Consider the following 22557-nt stretch of genomic DNA (forward strand, 5'->3'; position numbering starts at 1 on the left):
GATGATTGGGAACCATTAAGCCATGGCAAAAGTGTTTCCTCTCAGCAGTTGGGTGTGTAATTTTATGGGTCGGATGAGGGACAGCACTGGGTGAAAGCCTTACAGTACAGCATCTGTGGAAGCCAAGTAATGTTTTCATTGGCAAAGCCTGTCAAATTTTATCCCACCACACCAAGAGCAAGATGATTTCTGTCTCACTTAACGGGATAATGATAGATGAGCATAATGGCCAGGGGGTATGCAAAGAATTGTGGGGAAAAAATGCCACAAATGTTTGAGGACAAGTCCATGACATTCTTCTCCTCTATAAAATGTAGTCTCTGGCTAGCAGAGGAATGCAGTCATATTTGCAGGGATTTTTACAGCTGATACAGCCTGATGTGGCTGCATCTGTCTGCACCTTACAGGGGAAGAGGGTCAATGCTCTACCAATGTGCCATGCACAGTGTAGGCAGACACTAGCACCATCCCTTCAACATGGATCATCACAGCAAATCACTGCAATGAATGAAGTTCTGTTCAGACTCCTCCAACCACATTTGGGTCCGACTGTCTCCACTGGACGGGGGAACCGAGAGCTGGCTTGAGCTTTCTGGCCAGACATGGCATGTGAAGTCCCGTGGCTGAATCTCCAAGCAGTGAAAGGGGAACATGTGCAGGATCATGTGGTGAAGGCAGCCTGAAGAGCACACAACATGCTTCAACCAGTCTTCTCCATGCTCTCCAAGACATTTCCCTCCCTGGACTGCCTCAGGATTTTGGGCTATCATGCTGAGAGGAGACGTGCATGAAGCAGGGGGATTACTGATATTGAGCTGTGGCGTTTCTGCATGACGCAAACTGAAGGTTGAAGATGTTATTTCAGCACTGGGGATTTCCATTGGGAAGACATGTGGTGTGGAACACTACGACTCCAGGTAAGAGTGTGACAGTAGGGTCAACTGAAGGTAAGAGTGTGACAGTAGTAGTTAACTCTTATCTCACTGAATTTGGAGGTTCATGTAGGACTGCAGAGGAGAGAAGGTTATTGAGTCTCTCTCTCTCTCTCTCTCTCTCTCTCTCTCTCTCTCTGACTTATATCATAAATCTTGTTTTGTCTGCAGTGTTGAGCTAGTTGGAAGGGGAGCAGCTGTAGGTGACCTGAAGGTCACATACACACAAACACACATTGACGGACTGACTGGGAGTGAGTGTTGTGGGCCAGGGAGTGGTGTGTGTGTGTGTGTGTGTGTGTGTGTGTGTGTGTGTGTGTGTGTGTGTGTGTGTGTGTGTGTGTTGGAGAAGGGGCATATAGGCATAGGGCAGAGGACAGGTGCAGGGCCCAAGACTGGCTTTCTTCCCCTGATGTTTATCCGTCTCTCTCTCACCCCCACCCCCCACACACATCATCGCACATGCTCAAAGGGTAAACGTCTATTCTGGTCTCCAGTTACAGCCACATTGCCTTGAACCCTGAGTTCAGGCCAAGCACATGCCATTCCTCACACTCCATGACGCTCCCTATCCTCTGCTCACCCCTCCCCTCCTCCCCCACACACATCGGTCCCTCCACACCATGCCTCAGGGAGGACGAGGGCAATGGAACCACCCCCAAAACTGCCCCCAATGCCCTGCACCTGCCATCGCTCCTCCAGCAGTCCAGCTCCAGGCTTTATGCAGTTAGCATTAGCTCATGCCGTGGCTCAGGGGACACGGGCCAAAGAAGTGGCCAATGTGTGATGACAGATCGTATGTGACGAAAGGCCCAGCACACACACACACACAAACACGTCCATACACATCCTCCTTCTCCTCCTCCACCTCTCTGCCCCTCTGCCTTCCACCCGTCCTTCCGCCCGGGCGAGAGTCCTTCCACTGGCCCTTATCAAACACCAGCCGACCATCACCAAGTCATCTGTTATCTGTCCATCTATCGACAGCTCCCGAACAGGCATATGGAGACATAGCAAAAGATACATAGTCTCTATTTCTGTTGTCTATAGCTCATATGAAGAAATGAAGAGGCACATGGACTTATTGCTGTTCTGTCTGTGATTTGTTAACTGTTGGCTTTGAATGTGGATAAAAAAAAAAACATCAAAGGGTCGTATGACAGCTTTATAGAAGCAAAAGTGAAATGAATTTTATTTTGGATATGCTGCTCAAAAGCAAGGCAGCTTGACAGGCCAGACAGAGGGGAGAAATGAGCACCCACCAAGGTCAAGGAGAGACATTAGAACCATGAGGTGTTGGATGGACACAGATCTGCTTCAGGTCATATGTGTGTCATTAGTTAGATTCTCGGACGCGCCACCAGACACTCTCACACACCATATAACAGAACAGAAGGAGAAGGCGGGACAGGCGTACCGTACATCTTGCCTTCATCTGAGAGGATGATCTTGCGCCGGCCGCAGGGCGGGTAGATGGCCAGCGCCTCCTGGAAGCTCTGCTCAATGTCGGGGCTCCATACACCCTCTGCATCGTTTTCCAAAGGCTTGTCCAAGGTTTCACTCAGCTCCTCGCTGGCGCCCCCTGGAGAGGGGGCTGATACCCACTCTGCAGACAGGGTGGTGGTGGGCGGGTACAGGGTAGATGTGATGGAGGGGTGGGTCACCAAGGTGTAGGGAAGTGGTGGTGGGTGGAGTTCCACCTGACCAGAGAGGATAGGTGACTAATCCTGAGGACGAAAGGTGAAAAACTAAGAGTTAAATGGAAACAGGAGAAATTAATATGATAAAACATCCCTGCACCCATTTTATGCCAAATAAAATTATATGAGAGATAATTTCTTTAAGTTCACTGCCATCACACTACTAGTAGTTGAACAATGCTATACATTAGAAATAGGAACTACTCTAGAGGAATAGTTTATCAAACAGTATGCCACAATCTTTGATTGAAGGATTGTGTCGGTTGCAAAATTATTGCCTATATCCCAAGATGTATTAATCCCAGTTAGAATAAACACCTCAGATCAAAAAATTGAGAAACTGCAAAACACTTTATCAGTCTCCATTGTGCTGAGGCTTTTATGGGCTGTCTGCCTCAAATTAAATCTGATGGGAAAAGGTCTGATAACATCTAAAGTGCTGTCTGATAATACAAATGACATGATGCATGCAATTAAACCAGACTGTAGTGGTGAAAATCATGTTGCTAATGGCTTCTTCTACTGCTCCTTTTATAGGCTGAAAAGGGACCAGTTCAAGAGAAGAGAAGAGATGAGAGGAGATTTCCAATCAGCTATAAATACTATCCTATACCTAAATCCACTCAAACTTTTTGCACATCTTTGTTCTACGCATTTTTGTTCTCTTTCCTTGGACTGATCTGTGAAGTTTATTTATTTTGGTTTATGGGTTCTGTTGTCAAGTCAACTTTCCAGACATTTTGTTAGCTAATAAAACAGAATGTGTCTAAGCACATTAAACTGAGCTGACAGATAATTGTCTCAGGACCAATCTATGGAAAAATACTTATCATTGCCATCTAACATCATTAAACTCCAGGAAAACAGTGGTTGTATATGAAGTGCCTTATAGGATAACTGGTGACCGGTGAAGATATGAGTTGTCAGAAGGTGGCGAGTGTGAGTAGTAGTGTGACTTCTCCTGCTTCATGTCACTTTAAATATACTGTGACATACTGATGATCTATCTATAAAAGAACAGGCTTTCAAAACATGAAGTCATCAGAAAGCATAATTGAAATTTTTCCAGTGGTAATAACTGTGAATCTTTGAATGGTGAACTTTACTGGATCACTTCTTTTTTCAAATAATTCTGTGACAGTATGGGTTAAAAACTGTAATGCACCATAAACATTTAACAGAACTGTGTGTGTGTGTGTGTGTGTGTGTGTGTGTGTGTGTGTGTGTGTGTGTGTGAGAGAGAGAGAGAGAGAGTGCGTGAGTGAGTGAGTGAGTGTTCGAGTGTTCATGTACAGGAAAAGGAAGAGTTACAGCATGTCATGTCTGTGTGATTCAGTGGCCCTCTTTCCTCTGAGCCCTTCTGACAGAGTTCCAGCTTCATCGCAGTCCTAATCAGTGGTCACTGCAACAGGCAACAGTAGAGGCTAGACCTTTTAAAACAAACACTAAGTGCATTTACAGTGCTCTGGGTCTAAATCTTTTAAAACAGGCACTACACTCTGTGCTTTTACAGTGCTCCAGCTCCTACAGTCCTACATTCAAGTCACTGCAGCCTACTAGAGATAAATCTCACACAGGAGCGAAAAAAATATCAACCCGGCATCTCCTGAAAAGATGACTAGCAAGAGCATGTAACAGCTGATTTTAACCCAAGCCCATAAGCTTACATTTGAAATATATACACACATATCAACACTCTCTCTCTCACACACACACACTCACTCTTTCTCTCTCTCTCTCTCTCTCTCTCTCTCTCTCTCTCTCTCACACACACACACACACACACACACACACACACACACACACATACATATATATATATATATATATATATATATATATATATATATATATATATATATATATATATATATATATATATATATATATATATATATATATATGCACATATGTATAAATACAGGTTACAGGTTACCACGAATACTATGGGTTGTGTATACACTGAAGCTAATGTAGAAGACAGGTTTATTGCCATTCCATGTTCCATCATGTCATAATTTACAGGAAATGTCAGCTTGTTGGGAAAAGCTGTTCAACTGAAAATAGTGTACATAACACTGGCTCATACGTTTATTAAACCAACTCAGGCTTAATCTGTTCTGACTGGGTTTTTTTTAGAATAGATAGTGCTAGAATAAAGTCATGAGTTTTCAAAAGTTAGCAGAACTGGATAAATACAAGACGAGGTCTGTGGTTTAACGTCTAGTCTTTAATGAGATTAAAATGGAGAGTTGTGGAAACAGGGAGTAGACCCAAAATATATCTCAGTGTTTTGTATGATTTAATGGTAGTGTTTTAGGACACTTAATACTGTGGAACTTATTAAAGCTTAACAAGACATGTAATGTAACACAAAGGTATAAACTCCAGCATGGAGTGTCTGGTTTATATAGGCCTGTCAGGTCTGTTATAAACCATCAGTGTGGTGTTGTTTAGGTGTGAAGGAGCAGGGCTAATTACCCTAACCTCATAAGCAGTGCCATCTCACACACACACAGAAGAAGAACAGGGAGAGAGGGAGCTGTGTTTAAGGTTGCAAAGAAAACACATGTACCTGGACACACACATGTACCTGGACATACACATAGTGGTGTCCTACAACATTAAATTCAGTGTAATGCAAATTGCGGGGTGTAAATGCAATACAGTAAGAGTTCATTCAGCACGGCTTTAGTGGGCACTATAAAACTCAGTAACTTTGACAGCCAGACTTTCCCTTGAGTTGTGTCAACCCCACTAATGAGAATCAGGTGTGTAGAGCCGTATCCAGGTTATATTCAGCATCTTAGACGAGACTCTGAAAGCTTCTCCTGACCTTCTGACCTCCTGTAGACAATCAAATTGTTTTTGCTGTATCATAGTTTTTAGTATTTCATCACTTTTGCTCATACAGATTCTGCAATAAACCATTATTGTACATTTCATGAGTCTTTGAAATGGACACATTGTTTTTGGGCTTTTTGTCTTCTTGATCCACACAATTTTTTGCACATATTCAAACACACCGCTGAGTTATCAACACAAATCAAGTTGGCAATACACAAATACACTACTGTGTGTTCTGATATGCTGAAATGTTGGTTGTGTTCAAACTATCTGCATGGACATGCATCTGTTGATATTCAGATCTGGGTTGACACATAGTGATACAGCCAATCGACCTATATATTCCAATTATGGTATCTACAATATGAAACATTGCATAGGTCATAGTCCTTTACTTTCTCCCATAGTGCAAATATGCCTCATCTTTCCACAACCCTCACATCAAGGAACCAGTCTAAACAGTTTTAGGATTCCAACTTATTCCAAATTATACCAATATTTACTTTGCAGCATAACTGTGTTTTCTTTTCATATAAGAACTTACTTTTAGGCATCAGTTATATTTTATTATATGTTTTTAAGATTGCTTACGTCCAGCGCACTAGAAAACAAAACAGAACCGCGCTTTCAATTGTTATAGACAGAGGGCTAACATTGCTGACCAAACCCCCTTCAGATCATATGATAACTTTTCCTACTTCGTTATGTCAATATAAATATAGAGAAATACAAAAAAATATAAGAACACGACGATAGTTCGTTACACATGCTTTGAAGCACTCAAGGAAGAGGAATAAAATATCAAATGTGAAAATATGAAAAAGGGAAGAAGGTTCACTGCGTATGAACACAGCGGGCCTGTATAATAATATTCACACGTGTGGAGGTTTCTGTGGGACGCTTTGCCACTAGAGTGATATCCAAATGCTATGTTAAAAACAAAGCAAGCAGCTTCGCCTTTGGCTGTTAGAGAACAAAAACCTCGAGCAGGTGTCTAAGCGGCATTCGTCTTCGTCTGCAGTCGCTTCATTCCACCTGTTGCCCCAGTAGAACATAAGTACGCAGCCCCACGGGTACCCGCTCTATACACGCAAACCATTAAAGAATTCGACCCCAAAAGACTTACCCTTGAGTCTCTAAATTACTATCCTACTCGCTAGTTTCTAATACACACATGGAAAGAATGAAAATTAGTTAAGGTGAACGTCTAATCGAAGATCACTCACAAGCATGTGTATTGTGTTAAGGTGATGATAAACTATTAGCCTAACTAATAAAATAACAATAAAATAAAACTAAGTTAATAAAATAGATATAACTTTAAATATATTCTTGTTACAAGTGTTTTGTGAATATAATTTTGACAAATTTAATGATCTAATTAACTTGCCATTCGATTATTATCACTATTATTGTTGTTGTCACCATCATCATGTTATTACTGTTATTGTTATTTCTATTACTTACGCAAAAATAATTAGATTACAGTATTACCCTACAGCGAATGTCTACTGCTGTCTTACATGCAGGCAATGACATTGTGTCTGGTCTCTCTCTCTCTCTCTCTCTCTCTCTCTCTCTCTCTCTCTCTCTCTCTCTCTCTCACACACACACACACACACACACACACACACACACACACACACACACACACACCTGTACGTCGTCGTCACTATGCCTATGGTTATTAAATAATATGGACAAGTTTTTTAATAACTTTTGTTAACGGAAACACTCCACAATTCATTGTTGTAAACCTGCAGATCTAAGATGTATGATGATTTTAACTCGATGCCACAGACGTGTTACTACTTTTAAAAAGTTCCGGGATATATGCAGGAAGCATCTATGCAATATCGAAAAAAAAAGATTAGGTGGAATTTCAAAAAACTTTCAGAAATTCCAAATATTTTACTATAATTACAAATAAATAACTATAAGTGCTATTAGGCTCATTCACCGGGTGTTGTGAACATGTTTAGGAAAAAAGTCTTGCCTGACTTTTTCTTTTGAGAACATAACTTAGAAAAATATATGCTTTAAAATAATTGCTGAACTGAACAGTATTTCAAAAACACACTTACCTCCTAAAAGATAACAATCTGGGCAAATAAGGCGGACCTCTCTCATTTAACAGTAAAAGCCACGCGGAATACCGCAGTATTTCTTCCCTTTTGACGGAGCAGCTTGAAGCGCAAGGAAGGCTGGAATTTCAGGAATTGGCTCTGGTATGATTCGAAGGCTGTACAGGCAGGCGAGGGGGAGAGAGGAAAGAGAAGGAGGGTGGACGTAATGAGGGAGGGGGCTCGAGGGGAGGGTCTGGGTCTGAAAAGGAAAAGGAACAGTCTTGGTGGAGATGGGAGAGCAATATGATGATAGCTGAAACAGTTATCGGCATACTTGTTGCACATCCTCCACAACAGCCTCGTGGATACTAAAAAGTTGACTTTCAAACCCGTGTTTTTCTTCTTTGATTAACATGCAGTGATTTTGCCTGACTGTTAAAATTTGGTTGTTCATCACACAGTTCATAAATGTAAACATTTTGTTATATGATAGTGTGTGATAAGGTAGGGTATGATAAAAAAAAGTAGTAGAAAAATAGAGTAGCTATTTAATGCAGTTTAGCAATTTTCCTTATACATTTAATAGTGTTTGTGTTTTTCATTTTAAAAATAAGGTAAAAAATGAATGAATGAAAGATGAAGCGTAATCATGTCATAATCACTGTCACTGTCATAATCACTGTCACTCACTTCCATACTTTCCAAGAGATGTCATATCAGCTGGAGGCATCGTGTGTAGCAGGCTAGACAGTCACACCAAGATCAAATTAGTTGTATTAAGATGAAAGTCTAAAGTTATCATCTTAATAGCCTTAGATGATTTCTTGATTGACCCAATTTCAATTTTAACATTTACAAAGCAAATAAATATATTTCTTCCAAGGCATTCACAGGAATTTTACGGCACGTACGGGGAAAAAAAAGAAGAAAAAAAAAACAGACAAAAACATTTGAATTTGAGTTTGAATAATTTAATGTGACTACTGATGTGGTAAATCAATTTGAATGTTATTTACTAGAAGCTAGCCAGAATGTATACAAATTCAAATATAAAAGTTATTCAATTTATTCAAAATATTCAATTTGACCAAATTTCAGCTTGAAATTCAGAGAAAACAAGGGCAAAAAGAGATTTTACAGCATATATGGGTATCAAACTCCCCTCTAGCCAATCAGAAAACTCTCACAGCTTTTAGCAGCACAGCCTATAATCATATAACATGCAAAAATTGTACTTCTATCATTGTGTTCTACCGGATCAAATATATAATAGCCTACCGCTCATGCTCTTACCCATTCAAAATTTGCACCAGCAATCCAGCATTTTTCAGTATTATTTTAGTATGTAAAATATCTATGATAATGGCCTTTTAAAAAGAGCATAGTTGTAGTCAGGCATACATAAGAAATAATAAATGATTCTGTTTAGCTGCAACATGGCTTGATCAAAAAAATTAATAAATCATGGGGAACTCTGAAGTAGAAACGTTGTTTAAGCTCATGTGACTGGAAGAGGATAGAAAATTATTTATAAGGACTTGAGTCTCAATCAGTCAACAGTCAAGCAGATTATAAATTTCCAAATGTACTAAATCCCTAAGAGTGTGTGTTCTACAAAAAGCAATGCAAGGGTAGTCAATTTTAATGTTAAACAGAAAAGAACCCTGATCAGACAGCTCTGGATTCGATGACCTCTATGTTGATTAAGCTAAATAAAAACATGTTTTGGTGTTACTAGGAGGTAACCAAAGAGAACCACTGTTCACCATCACCACCACCACCACTAATAATAATAATTAATAGAGGTTGGGTCACACAGGATGATGATGGTCCAAAACACAGGAATAAATCCCCAATAAAGTGATTTACACAGATATTCACAGTGCCACAAATGCAGAGTGGTGATTTGAGGGAGGCTGTTCAAGCAAGGTATCTCAAAAACATAACTATAACTGAAACAGTTTTATATAGTCTAAACAGCCAAATACTCATCAAATCCCTTCCTAACCATCACTCATGATGGATCAGCAGCTACTAAAAAAATGTATCAAATGTATCAAACTTATTGCAATAAACAAGTTATTACAATAAGGGTTCATATGCTCCATTAATGATCTGATTGTTCCAACCATTTGTACACTAAAGATATGGCAATATAAAATATTGTGCTGTTCATTATATATGCATGTCTTTATTCATCATTAGGATATATACAAAGATATATTTTAATAACCATTAATGCAGAAATCCAGATCATTTGAAGGAGATCACAAAGTATCTCACAATCTGTTTTCTCATGTTTCATAAGTTATGTGTGGATATTTAACTGAAAACTAACATCGTAGTAATGGTATTCCACCACTTTAATCACTAATAGGATGATTAGGCATAAATGTCCAGATCATCAGTTTCAATGAGTATTAAAAATAGCAAACATGTTGCTATGAAATTAATAAATGGTTTTAAATTAATTTAGATTACTCTTGTTGTTTTGCTGTTTATTTGTATGTTTTTGATTGTTATGTCAGAAGCAGTTCTTTGGATCTATACACATGATCATGGCAGAACCACTTTTTTAGTTCATAGTGCCTTTGTAATTGGCTAGGGGTGAGTTTGAAAAAAACAACACTTTTTTATGGAGACACTGAACTTGTGACCTGTGTTCTCATTCAAAACTGAATTTTCAAAATTGAATTTGCCAACTTGAATAAGAACTTGAAATTTTAGTTTCTGTAATTGCTATATAAATTACCTAATTCACTGCCAAATAGACATTCTTGCTTCCAAAATTCAGATTAGTTGTAGTAAATAAATTTCACCCATATTAATTCAAACAGAGATATTTTTCCAATTTTTATTTCTATATAGATGATGATTAAGTTTTCATAGATAAGATCCAGGGTTCTCAGCTCCAGTGGCCTGCACAGTTTTAAACGATCTCTATCACACCTGAACCAGCTCAATGGCAAACCCTGGACCTGTGCAGGGCAGCGGGGGCACAGGGCTGCAGTTGAGAACACCTGCATTAGAGGGTTCTCCGGTCATGAAGTGCCGTTGTGCAACTGACTACATTGCTAATAAAACCTGATTTAACTCAACACCAAATGATCAAATCCTTTATATGCTGGACCCTGCTTTAGTGGGACTTTTCCTTTTGTCATGTTTAACTCATAAATATTAATTTAACTTATACAGAAATTACTCAGTATTCTGAACAACAACAACAAATCATTAGTGACACAAGTCTGTAGTTTTTTGGTTATTTTTGACTCATCATAGTCAGTTACAATATTCTGTTAAAATCATTTTATTTAATACACTTTAATTGCTTTAAACAACCTGATCTTCATTAAAAAAAATGTGTAATAACTATGAAACTGAATTTGTCACAATATAAAAACAATAAGATATATCTATACCCACAAAAATACCCATTTTATGTATTGACACTGTGCTTCTTTGTGTTTGTGTGTGATTACATTCTAATGAACTTGGGCTACTTGTACATGTTCATTTGCTTGTCTGGGGGAGTTAACTAAAAGTGTGAGTGCAAGTGCATATACAGCTCTCAATACATCACAGATGTTGGAGTATAGATGTTGGCTTCAGCTGTTGGTCACCCATGAAGTGACTGGCCATTGCCCTAGTACCACAGTACCATGATGTTAGAGGTACACTTCAAGGCAATACTAAAGAAATTAAATTATTCAAATGCATGAAATAATTATATACATGTAAATGGTGATTTGAAATGGAGAAAAAAAGCATGCAAATAAGTAAGAGCATTGACTTTTGGTTTTAAACAAGATGAAAACATCCAACACTACCATCAACAGGAATAAAAAATAAATTTAAAAAGTCACACAAGAAAAAGTAGTTCTCTCTTTAGTGACCCCCAGTGGCACAGACTGAAGCTAGACCCTTATAGTATCACTGACCCATGTTTAACAAGCATCTCAGAAAAACATTACTGATCTAGAGTCAGTTCAGATCGTCCCTCTAACTGGACTGATCTAATAGCTTCAACCATGATCTAAACCTACTGATCAAGAGCAGAAATCTTTGATCAGCACTCACCCCATTGACGTTTAGTAAATGTTGTCCATTGTTGATTTACAAATAGCAACAATTCAAAATGTAAACTGGGAATATTTTTAGACAAATCAATTTGAAGCTATTACACATTTACATAGCAGATCAGCATGTATTTCAAATCAAGTTAAAAACAAACCAAGTGGTCTTTTTCAAATGTCCTTAACAAGAGAACAAACAGAGAACATCTAATTCACGTCCTTTGGCCAGTCTGATCCCACATGTTTAGACTTGTGTGCAGGATCTCACAGGACAGGTCACTGATGCTGAAGTGCATCCATTAAGCTTTCCATCTCCAGCCATTCCTAGTTCATTCTCAATGCTTTCCTCCTCTGTCAAACCACACTCCAACATAACTGACCAGACAGTGGTGTTTTACTCATACAATCAAAACAAGCTCATGTTCAGAATATACTATGATAAATAGTCTACAATAAAACTAACAACTGTTTGTTTTGATATTAAAGGCAACAAAGTTTTACAGAGGAAATTATAAAGGTATTTTTTTTCTAGAAAGAATATAAATTAATTCATCACCCCCCCCCCCCCTTAAAGGAAAAAAAAAACATACTCTGTTTCTTACCCAAAAAAGTAGATAAGAAGAAAATGGTGTAAATGTGAAAAAGGAGAACTGTACATCAGAATGTAAACTTTGGTCAAAACCTATATGTCAGTTCTTTCTCAAGCCATATAGAATATTGAATGGGGAGTGGTTTTATCCACACTACACAAATAAGCAGTTTACCATGGGAAATGAAGACTGTACTGGTGGGAGGTAAAAGGGAGAGTAACACTGTGCAAAGTCATTTCATTGTTGAGCTTATGCCATTCCACTCAGTATCAGTGCTGTTGAAACGACTCTGGCTACTGAGTCTTTTCAGAATCAGTCTGTGGAGCGTGGAAAGTCTGTGGAGCGGGGGCAGTCTGTGGAGCGGGGGCAGTCTGTGGAGCGGGGGCAGTCTGTGGAGCGGGGGCAGTCTGTGGAGCAGGGGCAGTCTGTGAAGCAGGGGCAGTCTGTGGTTTGGTGCACTTTATTGCTCCTCCCAGCCTAGAGACACTCTTTCGGAGAGGTTTTTGGGTTTTTTTACTTTTTGGAGAGGAATTTCATTTTGTGTCCTACAAGAGAAACAGATTCATTAAGGAAAATGTTTAGACTATTGAATAAATGCAAATCATTGTGAGTCTCTTTAAGAATGTTTCATTTTGGGCAGCAGGAGAAAGCTTACCTAGACCTTTCAGAAACTTGTTGACGCCTCGATTCTCAGCTCCAGGCAAGGAGTCTAAGTAATCTTGAGCTCTCACCTCAAACAGTCCTTTGGAATGGGAAATAATCACACATGAATGTCTTTAAGGTGTGGGTGTTTTTGTGTGACTGCTGTGTAGTAATGTATAGTACAGAACCTTTCTTAAGCACTTTATTTGTGTATTTCTATTTCTCGAGACTTTCTACATTAATGGGACTAGAGTTCTGCATATTATAACATTTTTGACTTCATATTTACATGTCTTTACTCATTAATTTGAAGCACAAATGTGAATCTAATACATACGATGAACTATGACAAGCTTTCAAACTAGGGGTGCAGGACAAATTTTAATGAACTGATTTATTTTGATCTGTTGCAATTGTAGGCATTAAATACAATGAGAACAGTAAACAAGATAGTTGAGAATCATCAGAAAATGGAAGAAATGGATGATAATTCCAGATTTTACTCATGTATGTCAATTCACTTACAGCACCCAACACCAAACCTGAATGACTATTAGTAGTAGTGCAGTAGAACAGGTAATAGGTTCAAAAACACTGTCTCAAATACTGATTATTTAATCACTGCAGCCACTCAGTTCTTCATGGAAATGATACAGCTGCAGGTTGACCACTCACAGTAATGTTAACTGACATGAAGATGTTGTGAACATGCACCTTTTAGTCCTGGCCTCCGCAACTCCCTCTCCTGCACAAAGCCTGCAAACATCTGCGTCTCCATGAAGACTTCCAGAAAGCGCCGCAAGCTCTTGGAGGACACAGCCTTGCGGAAGGCCTCACGCTGGAAAGATGAAGGGGTGGGGGAGGAGGAAGAGGAGGCTGAGGATTCTTCGTCACGCTCGCTGCTTCCCATGAAGAGAGGATAGTGTCCGACTACTTCTACAAAGAAGCGAACAAAGGCTTCTGACACCACAGTGCTCAGAGTGCAGTGTTCTGCAGAAACAAAAGACAAAGGATAGGAACACATGAGATTCTCATTACCCTTTTCCAACAGAAGTTACATAAAACACAACAATAATCAAAATTAAAATTTCAGTCAAAAAAGTGATTTTCTTAAATTGGTAATGGTCATAAAATGGAAGTCATTAGCCTAAAATTTGTAAGATATTCTAAACTAAAGGACAAATAATGTACCAGTGGCAAGGTCTCTTCTTTCGCTGGCAAACTCTTTCCTCCTCTCCAGAACTTGTTCCAGGGCAGCCTGTAGCTTGTGGGGCAGAATAGAGTCCTCATCGTCCATCTAAGGAGGACATATACATGTATAGGCATCAATAACTGAACCAGTGGAGAATGAGAAGTGGAGATTAAGTCTGAGAGTCTGAAAGCACCAGCATAGGCCACTTTGAAAATAGTCAACACTTGAAGAAACTTTTGATGGAACTGTGTGATGCTTTCTGTACATTCATATATACGTTGTGATTCTTTCTGTTTTTTGTTCATGTAGGTCAAGTTGCAGCATAGTACTGCTACTCACTCTGTTCTTCACCAAGTCATTAAAACAGAATTTACAGAAATCATTAAAGCAATGTTCTCACAGGAAACAGAGTTTGTAGAATATCTTACCTGTCGTAGGAAACGACTATTGCCAAGGTCAACAACCAGGACCTGAGAGGGAGCAGAAGAGAGAATGATGTAATTTCCTGTGAATGTGTCTTGGTTCTTGACACAGCCATTGTTCAACTGAGGAAGGAGGTCAGAGGTCATGGACAGCAAATAGAGCCCACATGAACAGGAAGTGCTCATGGAAATTTTTAAAAACAGGCTGCTCTTTGAACTTCTCTTCAGTGTGCTCTCTGTGTGCCTCTGTAAGTTATTATTAGAGGATTTTATATTTCCTTCTGGCTGCCATTTTCATTGTAAATGGCCATCATAATGTATGATGAAGTATAACTAAAGCTCAAAAAAGATGACAAATGTATATAATAAAATTATTAAAAACTACTTTTTAAAACAAGAGCTGAATAAAAGGTATTGCTTCTAGTAATTACTTTTTAAATCATGTATTTCTCAAGCACTGTGTTCCTGTGTGCTTGAATTCCTGTGTGCTTCAGATATTAAAAATGTTTTACCTCCTCTAGGGGAAGTTCCTTAAGGCGAGGCAGAGAGTTCGACAGCAGGCCCACAATGAAAGGAGTTGGAGTGCACACAATGTCCATCATGGAAGGGGGCAACACCGGGATGTATGTGTGCTGCCATGTGAAGGGATATAACAGGGCCACCATTGCATGACAGCACTGAGACAGGATGCTAGAGGCGGAAGGACCAAAAAAAACCTAAGCACCTCATACCACATGACATCAATTGGCTCCCAATAACACTCGATTGGATAACAACTATTCTTCCTGAAAATAATGGTGTTCACTAGTAAAAGGGGGTTTAACAATAACTTAAAGGTACTATGAGTAATTGACTATTTTCACCACAAGGTGGCAGTAAGGTAAACGTTTTCATTTTTTCCACTGTTTTTGATTTATTGGGAATGCAAGTAATGGCAAGTTGAGAAAATGAATTTAAAAATGTATTGCTGTCCATGTAATTCATTATGAACCCATACTGGATATGCACCAAAAATGAGTCATCGTTTTGAGCAAAACAAATGTTAAAATCTTGCACAATTCAGTGAGTCTGTTTTCATTTATGTTCATTCAATAATAATATAAACTGATGGAGTCAATTTTCCACTCATTTCTGAGCAATGACACGTAATCCTTCTCTAATTTGCTAACGAGCACAGGAAGAAACAATAGAGCAGAAAGAAATGAGTTTCAATTGTGACAAGTCACAGTGCTGCATAGGTGTATCTAAACTGTCGCTAAAACTTTCAAGGGAGAGGACATGGTGCTTACAGGCCTTCAGCACATGCATGGTCCATTTCAACTACTCTAAGGTTAGCCCCTGGCCCATTAACAGCTTTTTCCGAAGAAAAAACGTTCTGAATTTGGTTCCCATGGCAACATTATAACACAACCGCATTTTTTCCATATCTGTCTCTTAACTTTGACAAAATGGCTCCATGAGCCGTGCTCTTTCTCCACTTCTGGTGTCACATGTCACTCTCTCGCTATTGCTCTGTTTGTTGAACCCTAACACACATATGTGCTATAACTTGTAGAAATCTTGGGGCACTGGCAAACTTTCCGCCTGTTAAAAATGTTGCCAAAGATCTGCATTTTGCATATTAACTTGCTACATATTATATTCATAATCATATCTGGTATAAGGTTATGCAAGGCTGAATCCTGGACTGTTTGAGTTTCAATGGAGAAGCACCACTAACAGCATTCCCTAAGAAAGCCTGACCTCTATCTCAGCAGTCTTGTGGATCTAGCTGATATACCTAAGCCTGTCTGCGGTAAAGATGACCCTCCGCTCCAGGAGCAATGAGGCAAACACTCTCAGGAGAAGCCGTAGACTCAAAGAGGAGAAGAGACACTCAAAGTCCACATGCTCCAGACGGGAGTCAGAAGGGCGACACAGCTCTATGACCTAAGAGAGATGGGGAGGGAGAGAAGGAAACCGAGAGAAAAGGTTAAATGTCTTTTACAGGTCAAACTACTCTATGTATGCTCACCATTTGAGAGTTTAGAATTAAGCAAAGTGATTGTAATGGTAAACACACAGAAATTATGCTCCATACATTGTGAATCTGATTCTCAAATATGAGCAATTTATTTGTAATTTGGATGAATCTCCATTTATGTCTTTTTTGGTTAGTTTAGAGCAGTAAAGCAAACTTTACAGCTTCAATGGTATACTCCTGACCTGCACTTAACCTGACCTGACCTAGGTCAGTGTGTCATGTTCATGAGTCAATGAACATACCTCAGTGCCTGAGCCTGGCAGGAAGTTCTTCACAGTAATGGTCCTGCCCGGGGCTGGGAAGGGAGCCTCCATGACACTCCTCATGAATGGCTGCACCAGAGCTGGGGAGATGGCCCTCCTCTTCTCCACCTCATCCAGCATCTAAAATAAAGAGGAGCACACACACAACCACAAGGGTTTGAAAGCCTGCTCTAACTTTAGATGATTAGAACATGATGTATGGGTCTGCACACCACCCTTCAGTATAGTATGTTGGTTGAAAGACATGGAAGACTTGAGCACATGCCTTTGAGAAGAGGTCAAAGCACCCCAGGCGGCTGACAATGCAGTAGACTTCAGGCAGACGCCGACCCTTTCCACTGGGCTGTGGGGAAAACACACACACAGGCTCCAATCCACTCCGATCTCCTTCAAATCAGCACAAGCAGTAGTTATGCACAGGCAAATCAGTGTGTCCTGACACAAGTAAATATCACATCCCACAAGTACATGCTGAGGTGAGGGAGTGAAAGAAGAGGGAGACACATGTATAACAAACAAAAACACATTTTTACAATGGGTGACCTCAAATATCTGTTCATCCCAACTTAGAAACAAAATACTACAGTGTTATGAAAAACTCACTAATAAACGCCGACAGTAGCCAAACCGCCTGCTCCCATCTTCACCCGTCAGGACAAATGAGAAGGTCTCACTAAAGGAAGGTTTGAAACAAGACTACATAAGCAATTGTCCTGGTGTTTTAGCAGTGTGAAGTGGCATTCATGCAGATGAGTCTCTACCTGGGGAAGATGTCCACAGGAGCCCAGTCTTTGGCATCAGGGAAGCAGAACTGAGGGATGACCTTCACCTGGTCCTCAGCCTCCCGCAGAAACTTGAAACTCCTCTCAAGCTATATTTGCAAAACAAGACATTTAACACAAGGATTCTGTGAAATCAGCCAGAAACCTGGCTTCTTTTATTTGTTTAGGGCAAAGCGGTATGGCTATCTGTTCAGTTATCCTGTATCTTTAGTCATTTATAATGGACAGTGTTGCAGATCAGTAATATACATGGTAAGATCCCAGAGTACCTTAAGTGGGAACTGCTGGGTGACCTCAGGCAAATAAGGTGCTCCTGCTTTGGCCTTGTGCAGTGCCACCACTAGGAAGCACTCGAAGAGCTTCCTCTCCTGCAGGTCCTGCAGGTCCCTCTCCAATGTGCGATAGCGGCCCGTCTGCCGTAGCATGGACTGCACGGACACCAGCCTTTGGCTGTGAGCTATTACACAGCGGCACACCAGAGTTATACTCGCTGTGACAGAGTCTTACAGATTTCTTATACAGAGAGCACAAACATCACACTGTACCACCAGTGGCGGCTGGCCAATAGAGGGCACTAGAGCACCACCCTACTTGGTAGAAATGATTTTCATTTTCAAAATAAACAATACATACTTGTTTTAAGTATGAGAGTGCTAAAATGCACAATAACGTGTAAAATACACCAGCGCAGCCAATTGCTGATCGTTGTTGACACAAGAGACGCAACATAAATTTAGCCAATCAGTCTCTTCGAAACGGATGCCTAAAGGGCGCTTAATTTATTGCCCCAATCAGAATCAGTCAGTGGTGGAGTGGGGATGACTGACGTTATTGACGTTGATGAACGCAGTTACTCAAGACACGGCATTTAAGGGGACCCGGAAATCATGGGCTGTCTTCTCTTAAATCGATTTAAGACAAGTTTGGTGGAGAAACTACACGTTGCTGTGTAGCTTGCCAAGTTGTGTATTTTGTGGTAGTTTCATAGGACCAATGGGTTTGCGCTAGTGTAGCTAATTTAGTGATTTTAGCGAATTGAGCTAACCCAACCTAGGATATTTTTCACCAGCCGCCACGCGCGGTACTCGAGTGTTTTGTACGCTGGTTTTGTGGTGCACTTGTTGCCTGGTATGCGTCATTTAAACTACACTCACCTTTCAGTTTTTCTTCCGTGTCACTTTCCGATTCACTGTTTTCATCTGTCACTATACCAAAAGACAGGAAATGTGACAAGGTTTAAAAAATGTATATGCAAGCAATAATGTATACATATTGCTGGCTTTGCTACACATGTGTCTCATAAGGAAATGTAATTTAACCCTTCTTGGAAAAATAGGTCAATCACAACTGACCCAAAAACGTAAACTTGTCCGTAAAGCTAAGTGGACACACATGGGGGGTGGGAGTGGGTGTGCAAAGTGACTTTACACAATACACATTTGGCGAGCAACAGGCAGAGGCCTCCTCTGGTTGCTCAGAACTGGTCCTCAAATGAAACTAGTGTTCACAATAAGAACTAATAATATTCACACTGTACCTGACAACAGCACTAGCCAGAACATTAAATTAATATGTTAAATAAAATGTTTAGCATCATATGTGTCCCCAGATGCACCTCTGCCTGAATTGGATTCAGTCGACTGCGAGACTCGCTTCATCCTCTTCTTTCCCCTCCTGGCCTCGAAGATGCCATTGATCTTCAACACCATCTGTTGGAAAAGAAAACAGGCACTATCTTTATTAGGGAGACTATTCACTGTATTCATTTTTAGAATGTCTGTCCAAGACCCTAAACGGATGAGCACTAAAGGATATGTCCGTTTTCCCATATCTAACTTTCCCTTTAAAGCCAAGTCTATACTGTCCTCTACCTTAGCTGTAGTGTTTCCTTTATAGAGGCTGAGTTCTGATGCCAGTCATATTTTACTGATTAAAACCATAAGTCAATTACAAAAGATACAGATTACAGAAAGTAGCCTCCTTGATAGTACCTTGGGGATTTTCTTTCTTCTGCGGTTGTAGGGGTCTCCTGAGAGGCAGGGCGTGTCATCAGGACTGCTGGGGGTTGAAGGCGGACTTATCTTCAAGGGTGATGCTATGCCCCCATCTCTGTTAGTCTTACGCAGGTCAAGCAATTTGAAGCTGCACCGTTCTGAGTTCTGTCTAAAGAACCCAGGCTTGGAGGAGAGCTGTTGGTGGAAAAAGTGGAGAGAGCTAAACTCTATGCAGAAAATGACCTAAGCTTATTAGAAGTAAGTGTTGATAGTAAGGAGTCACTTTAAGGTGGAGATAAGCATGTAGATACCTTAGTTGGGGTGTCAAGAGTAGGAGAGAAAGGTGTTGTAGACACAGGTAATTTGTTTCCAGCACAACGGCTTTCCAATTCTATGTCTTCATATGGGTTTTCTTTTGATGGGAGATCTGCAGAAGGTGCAAATATCTGTTATTCAAATTTGGTGCCATTGCTATTTTCCCCATCATGATCACTGAATGAGTTCAACTTAAATAATTAATAATGGCATAACTTCTTCCCACAGCATCATGTTTATCAGAAGCATGTTTAACTGGGCATTTGCTGCTAACATCCCCCGTCAGTACTCCCATACCCCCCCCCCCCCCCATTATTGGGTTCAAACTGACGTCATGTTTTGTTTTGCTTTGTATTCCTTTGCTCCAGATGTTTGATGGTTTGCCAAGGAATCTACTAAAACTAGCACCATTAGCCCCCCTCAGCCACATAACGATCTGCACAAACACAACAAGCAAGAGACCTAGAAAAAAAATGGCACAAGAAAGAGAGAAGATTGTGGAGACTGGGAGCAAGGGGGGGGGGGGGTGTTTTTCACAGAACTCCTCTCCCTACATCAATCCATCCACCAGATGCGACAAGTGGGAGGAGAGGCCCAGGACATGCTGCTCTTCTTCTTTATGTTGAGTGAACACACTGCTTCAGCCTCCTACTCACTCACTGGGTTCAGTACCCTCTAACAACCTGCTTACTCTCCCACTTAAATGGCAGGGGTGTGAAAGTTCAGCTTCAAAAAGTAAAAACTAGGCCAAGATTTTGTATCAGCTTGTTGGTTTCAGTAATTAATTCTACTTGCTGGCTTGCGCCAATTAGCAAAGACACAGTTGGAACAAAGTCCTTGAGAGCATTTTTACTTTCTTAACCAGCACTATACAACTACATGTAATAGACAAAAAGGATAACATCTTAATGCTAATGTTAATGTTCTCTTAGCCAGGACATTTAGTCTGTTCTTTGTTGTAATATACAACAACTTGAGAAACTGATCTGCATTCCACAAGTGTGTATCAGACATCACATTAATCCTTACAAGTATGTTGCACTACTATTCTATTTATTTATTTATTTATTTACTTATTTATTTATTGTTTCTGGAAGAAATTCAAATCTCACCAATCAAAAAATCAGCAATTGTTCTGTGCAGTAATCCCTGGCCAAAGAGCTCTGCATCATATTAAAGTCTAAATTCTGCTGTAAGCAGAGATCAGCACAGTTAAATCCTTGCATCATACAATGCAGATTTAAGGCCAGCAATAAGAATCTGATGTGGGTTAACCAAAACACACACAACTGACTGGGAGGAACAATAAAGAAAGTTTTTGACCTTCCCAGAATTACATGCTACTGCTCTTGTGAGCTGCAAAGAACTAGAGCTGAGAGCCCAGTTTGTTTTTCTTCTTTTACCTCAAATTGGAGTAGATGCATATTGAGTCCACTCAGATACAAGAGGACCAAGGAAACATAACGGGGAGTAACAACAATCTTCATATAGAAACACACTGCAGAGTGGCATGAATTTCCCATTTCCTCCTACTCCATCTTCATAGCAGTAGCGTCCAGAGAAAAGGGTGCACTAGCTTACCTAAGATATCCTCATAGACATTCTCCTCTGATAAAGTGCGTGTGAGACCCAGCTTGGACTGAGCATACCAATCCACTCGAGAGCCCTCCATGGAAGACTGCAACAGGTCCTCAAACTCATATGACTTCCTGCAAGTCCAGCAAAAACACAATGAAAGTTAATGTCAAATAGGACAGAAAAGATCTGGTGCATATTCCCCTTTTTGTCATTCCTTGAGCAATTTTGTGACCGCCTTAATATGATTAAATTTATGGCTTTGGTAACAAAAGGTACTGTAAAAGAATAATATCTACCTGTGTCAAAGAAGAAAACAAGTAGAGAGAATGGGTAATGGGGTCAACTAAGGAGCCAGCAGGGCCTACAGGAAATGACTGAACTTAAAGGGCTATTGGGACCTTTATGAGATCTGATTGGATAATGTGTAACCTTGTCTATGCAAGTAAAAAAAAAAAGGCATTTTATATAACTATGGAGAGAATCCAAACTAAACTGTTTTAAGTTTGAATGCAAAGCCAATCAAACAGGCATGTTTGCTGAATCAAACTGTTTCTGATAGACAGTGCTACTCCTGACCTAGGTTGTAAGTTACATTATGTGAGTTACATTACATATGCAGTTTCCATGCCTAGCATATCGTCCAGATGACCTACTGTGGTTCTCACTGACTATTTGTCTCCATTATCCAGTGTTTATTTTGGTAACCCATAGGCAGCCCCAAGGCTTGTTGTGTAATAAACCAAGTGACCTTATGAATATTTAATGTCACACATACACAGCCCTCATCAAACTGAAAAGGAGCAGAGGGGAACACTGCAGAGGCTACTGTACTCTTACTGTGACATGTGAAAGGATCTAATTCCCAAGTAACTCATTATCAACCTGACAGCCCAGAGTTGTCATCAGGACATCATTGAGGTTTGCATACTCACAAAGTCCCCTAGATTTTCTCAATAGTACAATGCAACCATCAGACAGTATTAATCAAACTTCACTTTTCTCTTAAAAAACAAAACCAAATATGGTATCGTGGGTAACAAATTCAAATATGACAGACCTCAGTCAGCACACAAGTATACTGTGATTTTGATAAACATTTAAGGAAGAAACTATACATTTTTTAAATTCTGTATTTATT

General features: G+C 40.0%; 2 protein-coding genes across 7 annotated transcripts in view; both read right to left on the reverse strand.

The window, feature by feature from the left end:
* The window catches only part of tead4 (TEA domain transcription factor 4), a 17324-nt gene extending 14831 nt beyond the window's left edge, over positions 1-2493 (reverse strand). For 2 of the 5 annotated variants that reach the window (XM_081712269.1, XM_081712268.1), the window contains exon 1: positions 2355-2493. Coding sequence is in view for 2 of the 5 variants with exons in the window: in XM_027019956.3 (XP_026875757.1) it covers positions 2350-2356 (7 nt within the window). In the remaining 3 variants the exon portion in view is untranslated. Of the gene's footprint in view, positions 1-1800; positions 1910-2349 lie in introns of those variants that run through there. The other 3 variants (XM_027019956.3, XM_081712267.1, XM_027019957.3) reach the window with 2 other exon arrangements.
* A 6127-nt stretch (positions 2494-8620) lies between these two features.
* si:dkey-82f1.1 (DENN domain-containing protein 2A) overlaps positions 8621-22557 on the reverse strand; it is a 29325-nt gene continuing 15388 nt past the window's right edge. Inside the window, exons 4-20 of one of the 2 annotated variants that reach the window (XM_027019966.3) lie at positions 21423-21550; positions 19838-19953; positions 19524-19721; positions 19148-19241; positions 18687-18737; positions 17802-17989; positions 17512-17621; positions 17354-17423; positions 17016-17093; positions 16730-16870; positions 16245-16393; positions 14977-15154; positions 14471-14512; positions 14042-14147; positions 13565-13840; positions 12864-12950; positions 8621-12753 (exon numbers count right to left, since the gene is read on the reverse strand). In XM_027019966.3, coding sequence (XP_026875767.3) covers positions 12722-12753; positions 12864-12950; positions 13565-13840; positions 14042-14147; positions 14471-14512; positions 14977-15154; positions 16245-16393; positions 16730-16870; positions 17016-17093; positions 17354-17423; positions 17512-17621; positions 17802-17989; positions 18687-18737; positions 19148-19241; positions 19524-19721; positions 19838-19953; positions 21423-21550 — 2044 coding nt within the window. In that variant the 3' untranslated portion in view covers positions 8621-12721. Of the gene's footprint in view, positions 12754-12863; positions 12951-13564; positions 13841-14041; positions 14148-14470; positions 14513-14976; positions 15155-16244; positions 16394-16729; positions 16871-17015; positions 17094-17353; positions 17424-17511; positions 17622-17801; positions 17990-18686; positions 18738-19147; positions 19242-19523; positions 19722-19837; positions 19954-21422; positions 21551-22557 lie in introns of those variants that run through there. The other variant, XM_081712270.1, reaches the window with a different exon arrangement.

Source organism: Electrophorus electricus, chromosome 4 (assembly GCF_041902795.1).
Source record: "Electrophorus electricus isolate QZ-2024a chromosome 4, ASM4190279v1, whole genome shotgun sequence".
Classification (NCBI taxonomy): domain Eukaryota; kingdom Metazoa; phylum Chordata; class Actinopteri; order Gymnotiformes; family Gymnotidae; genus Electrophorus; species Electrophorus electricus.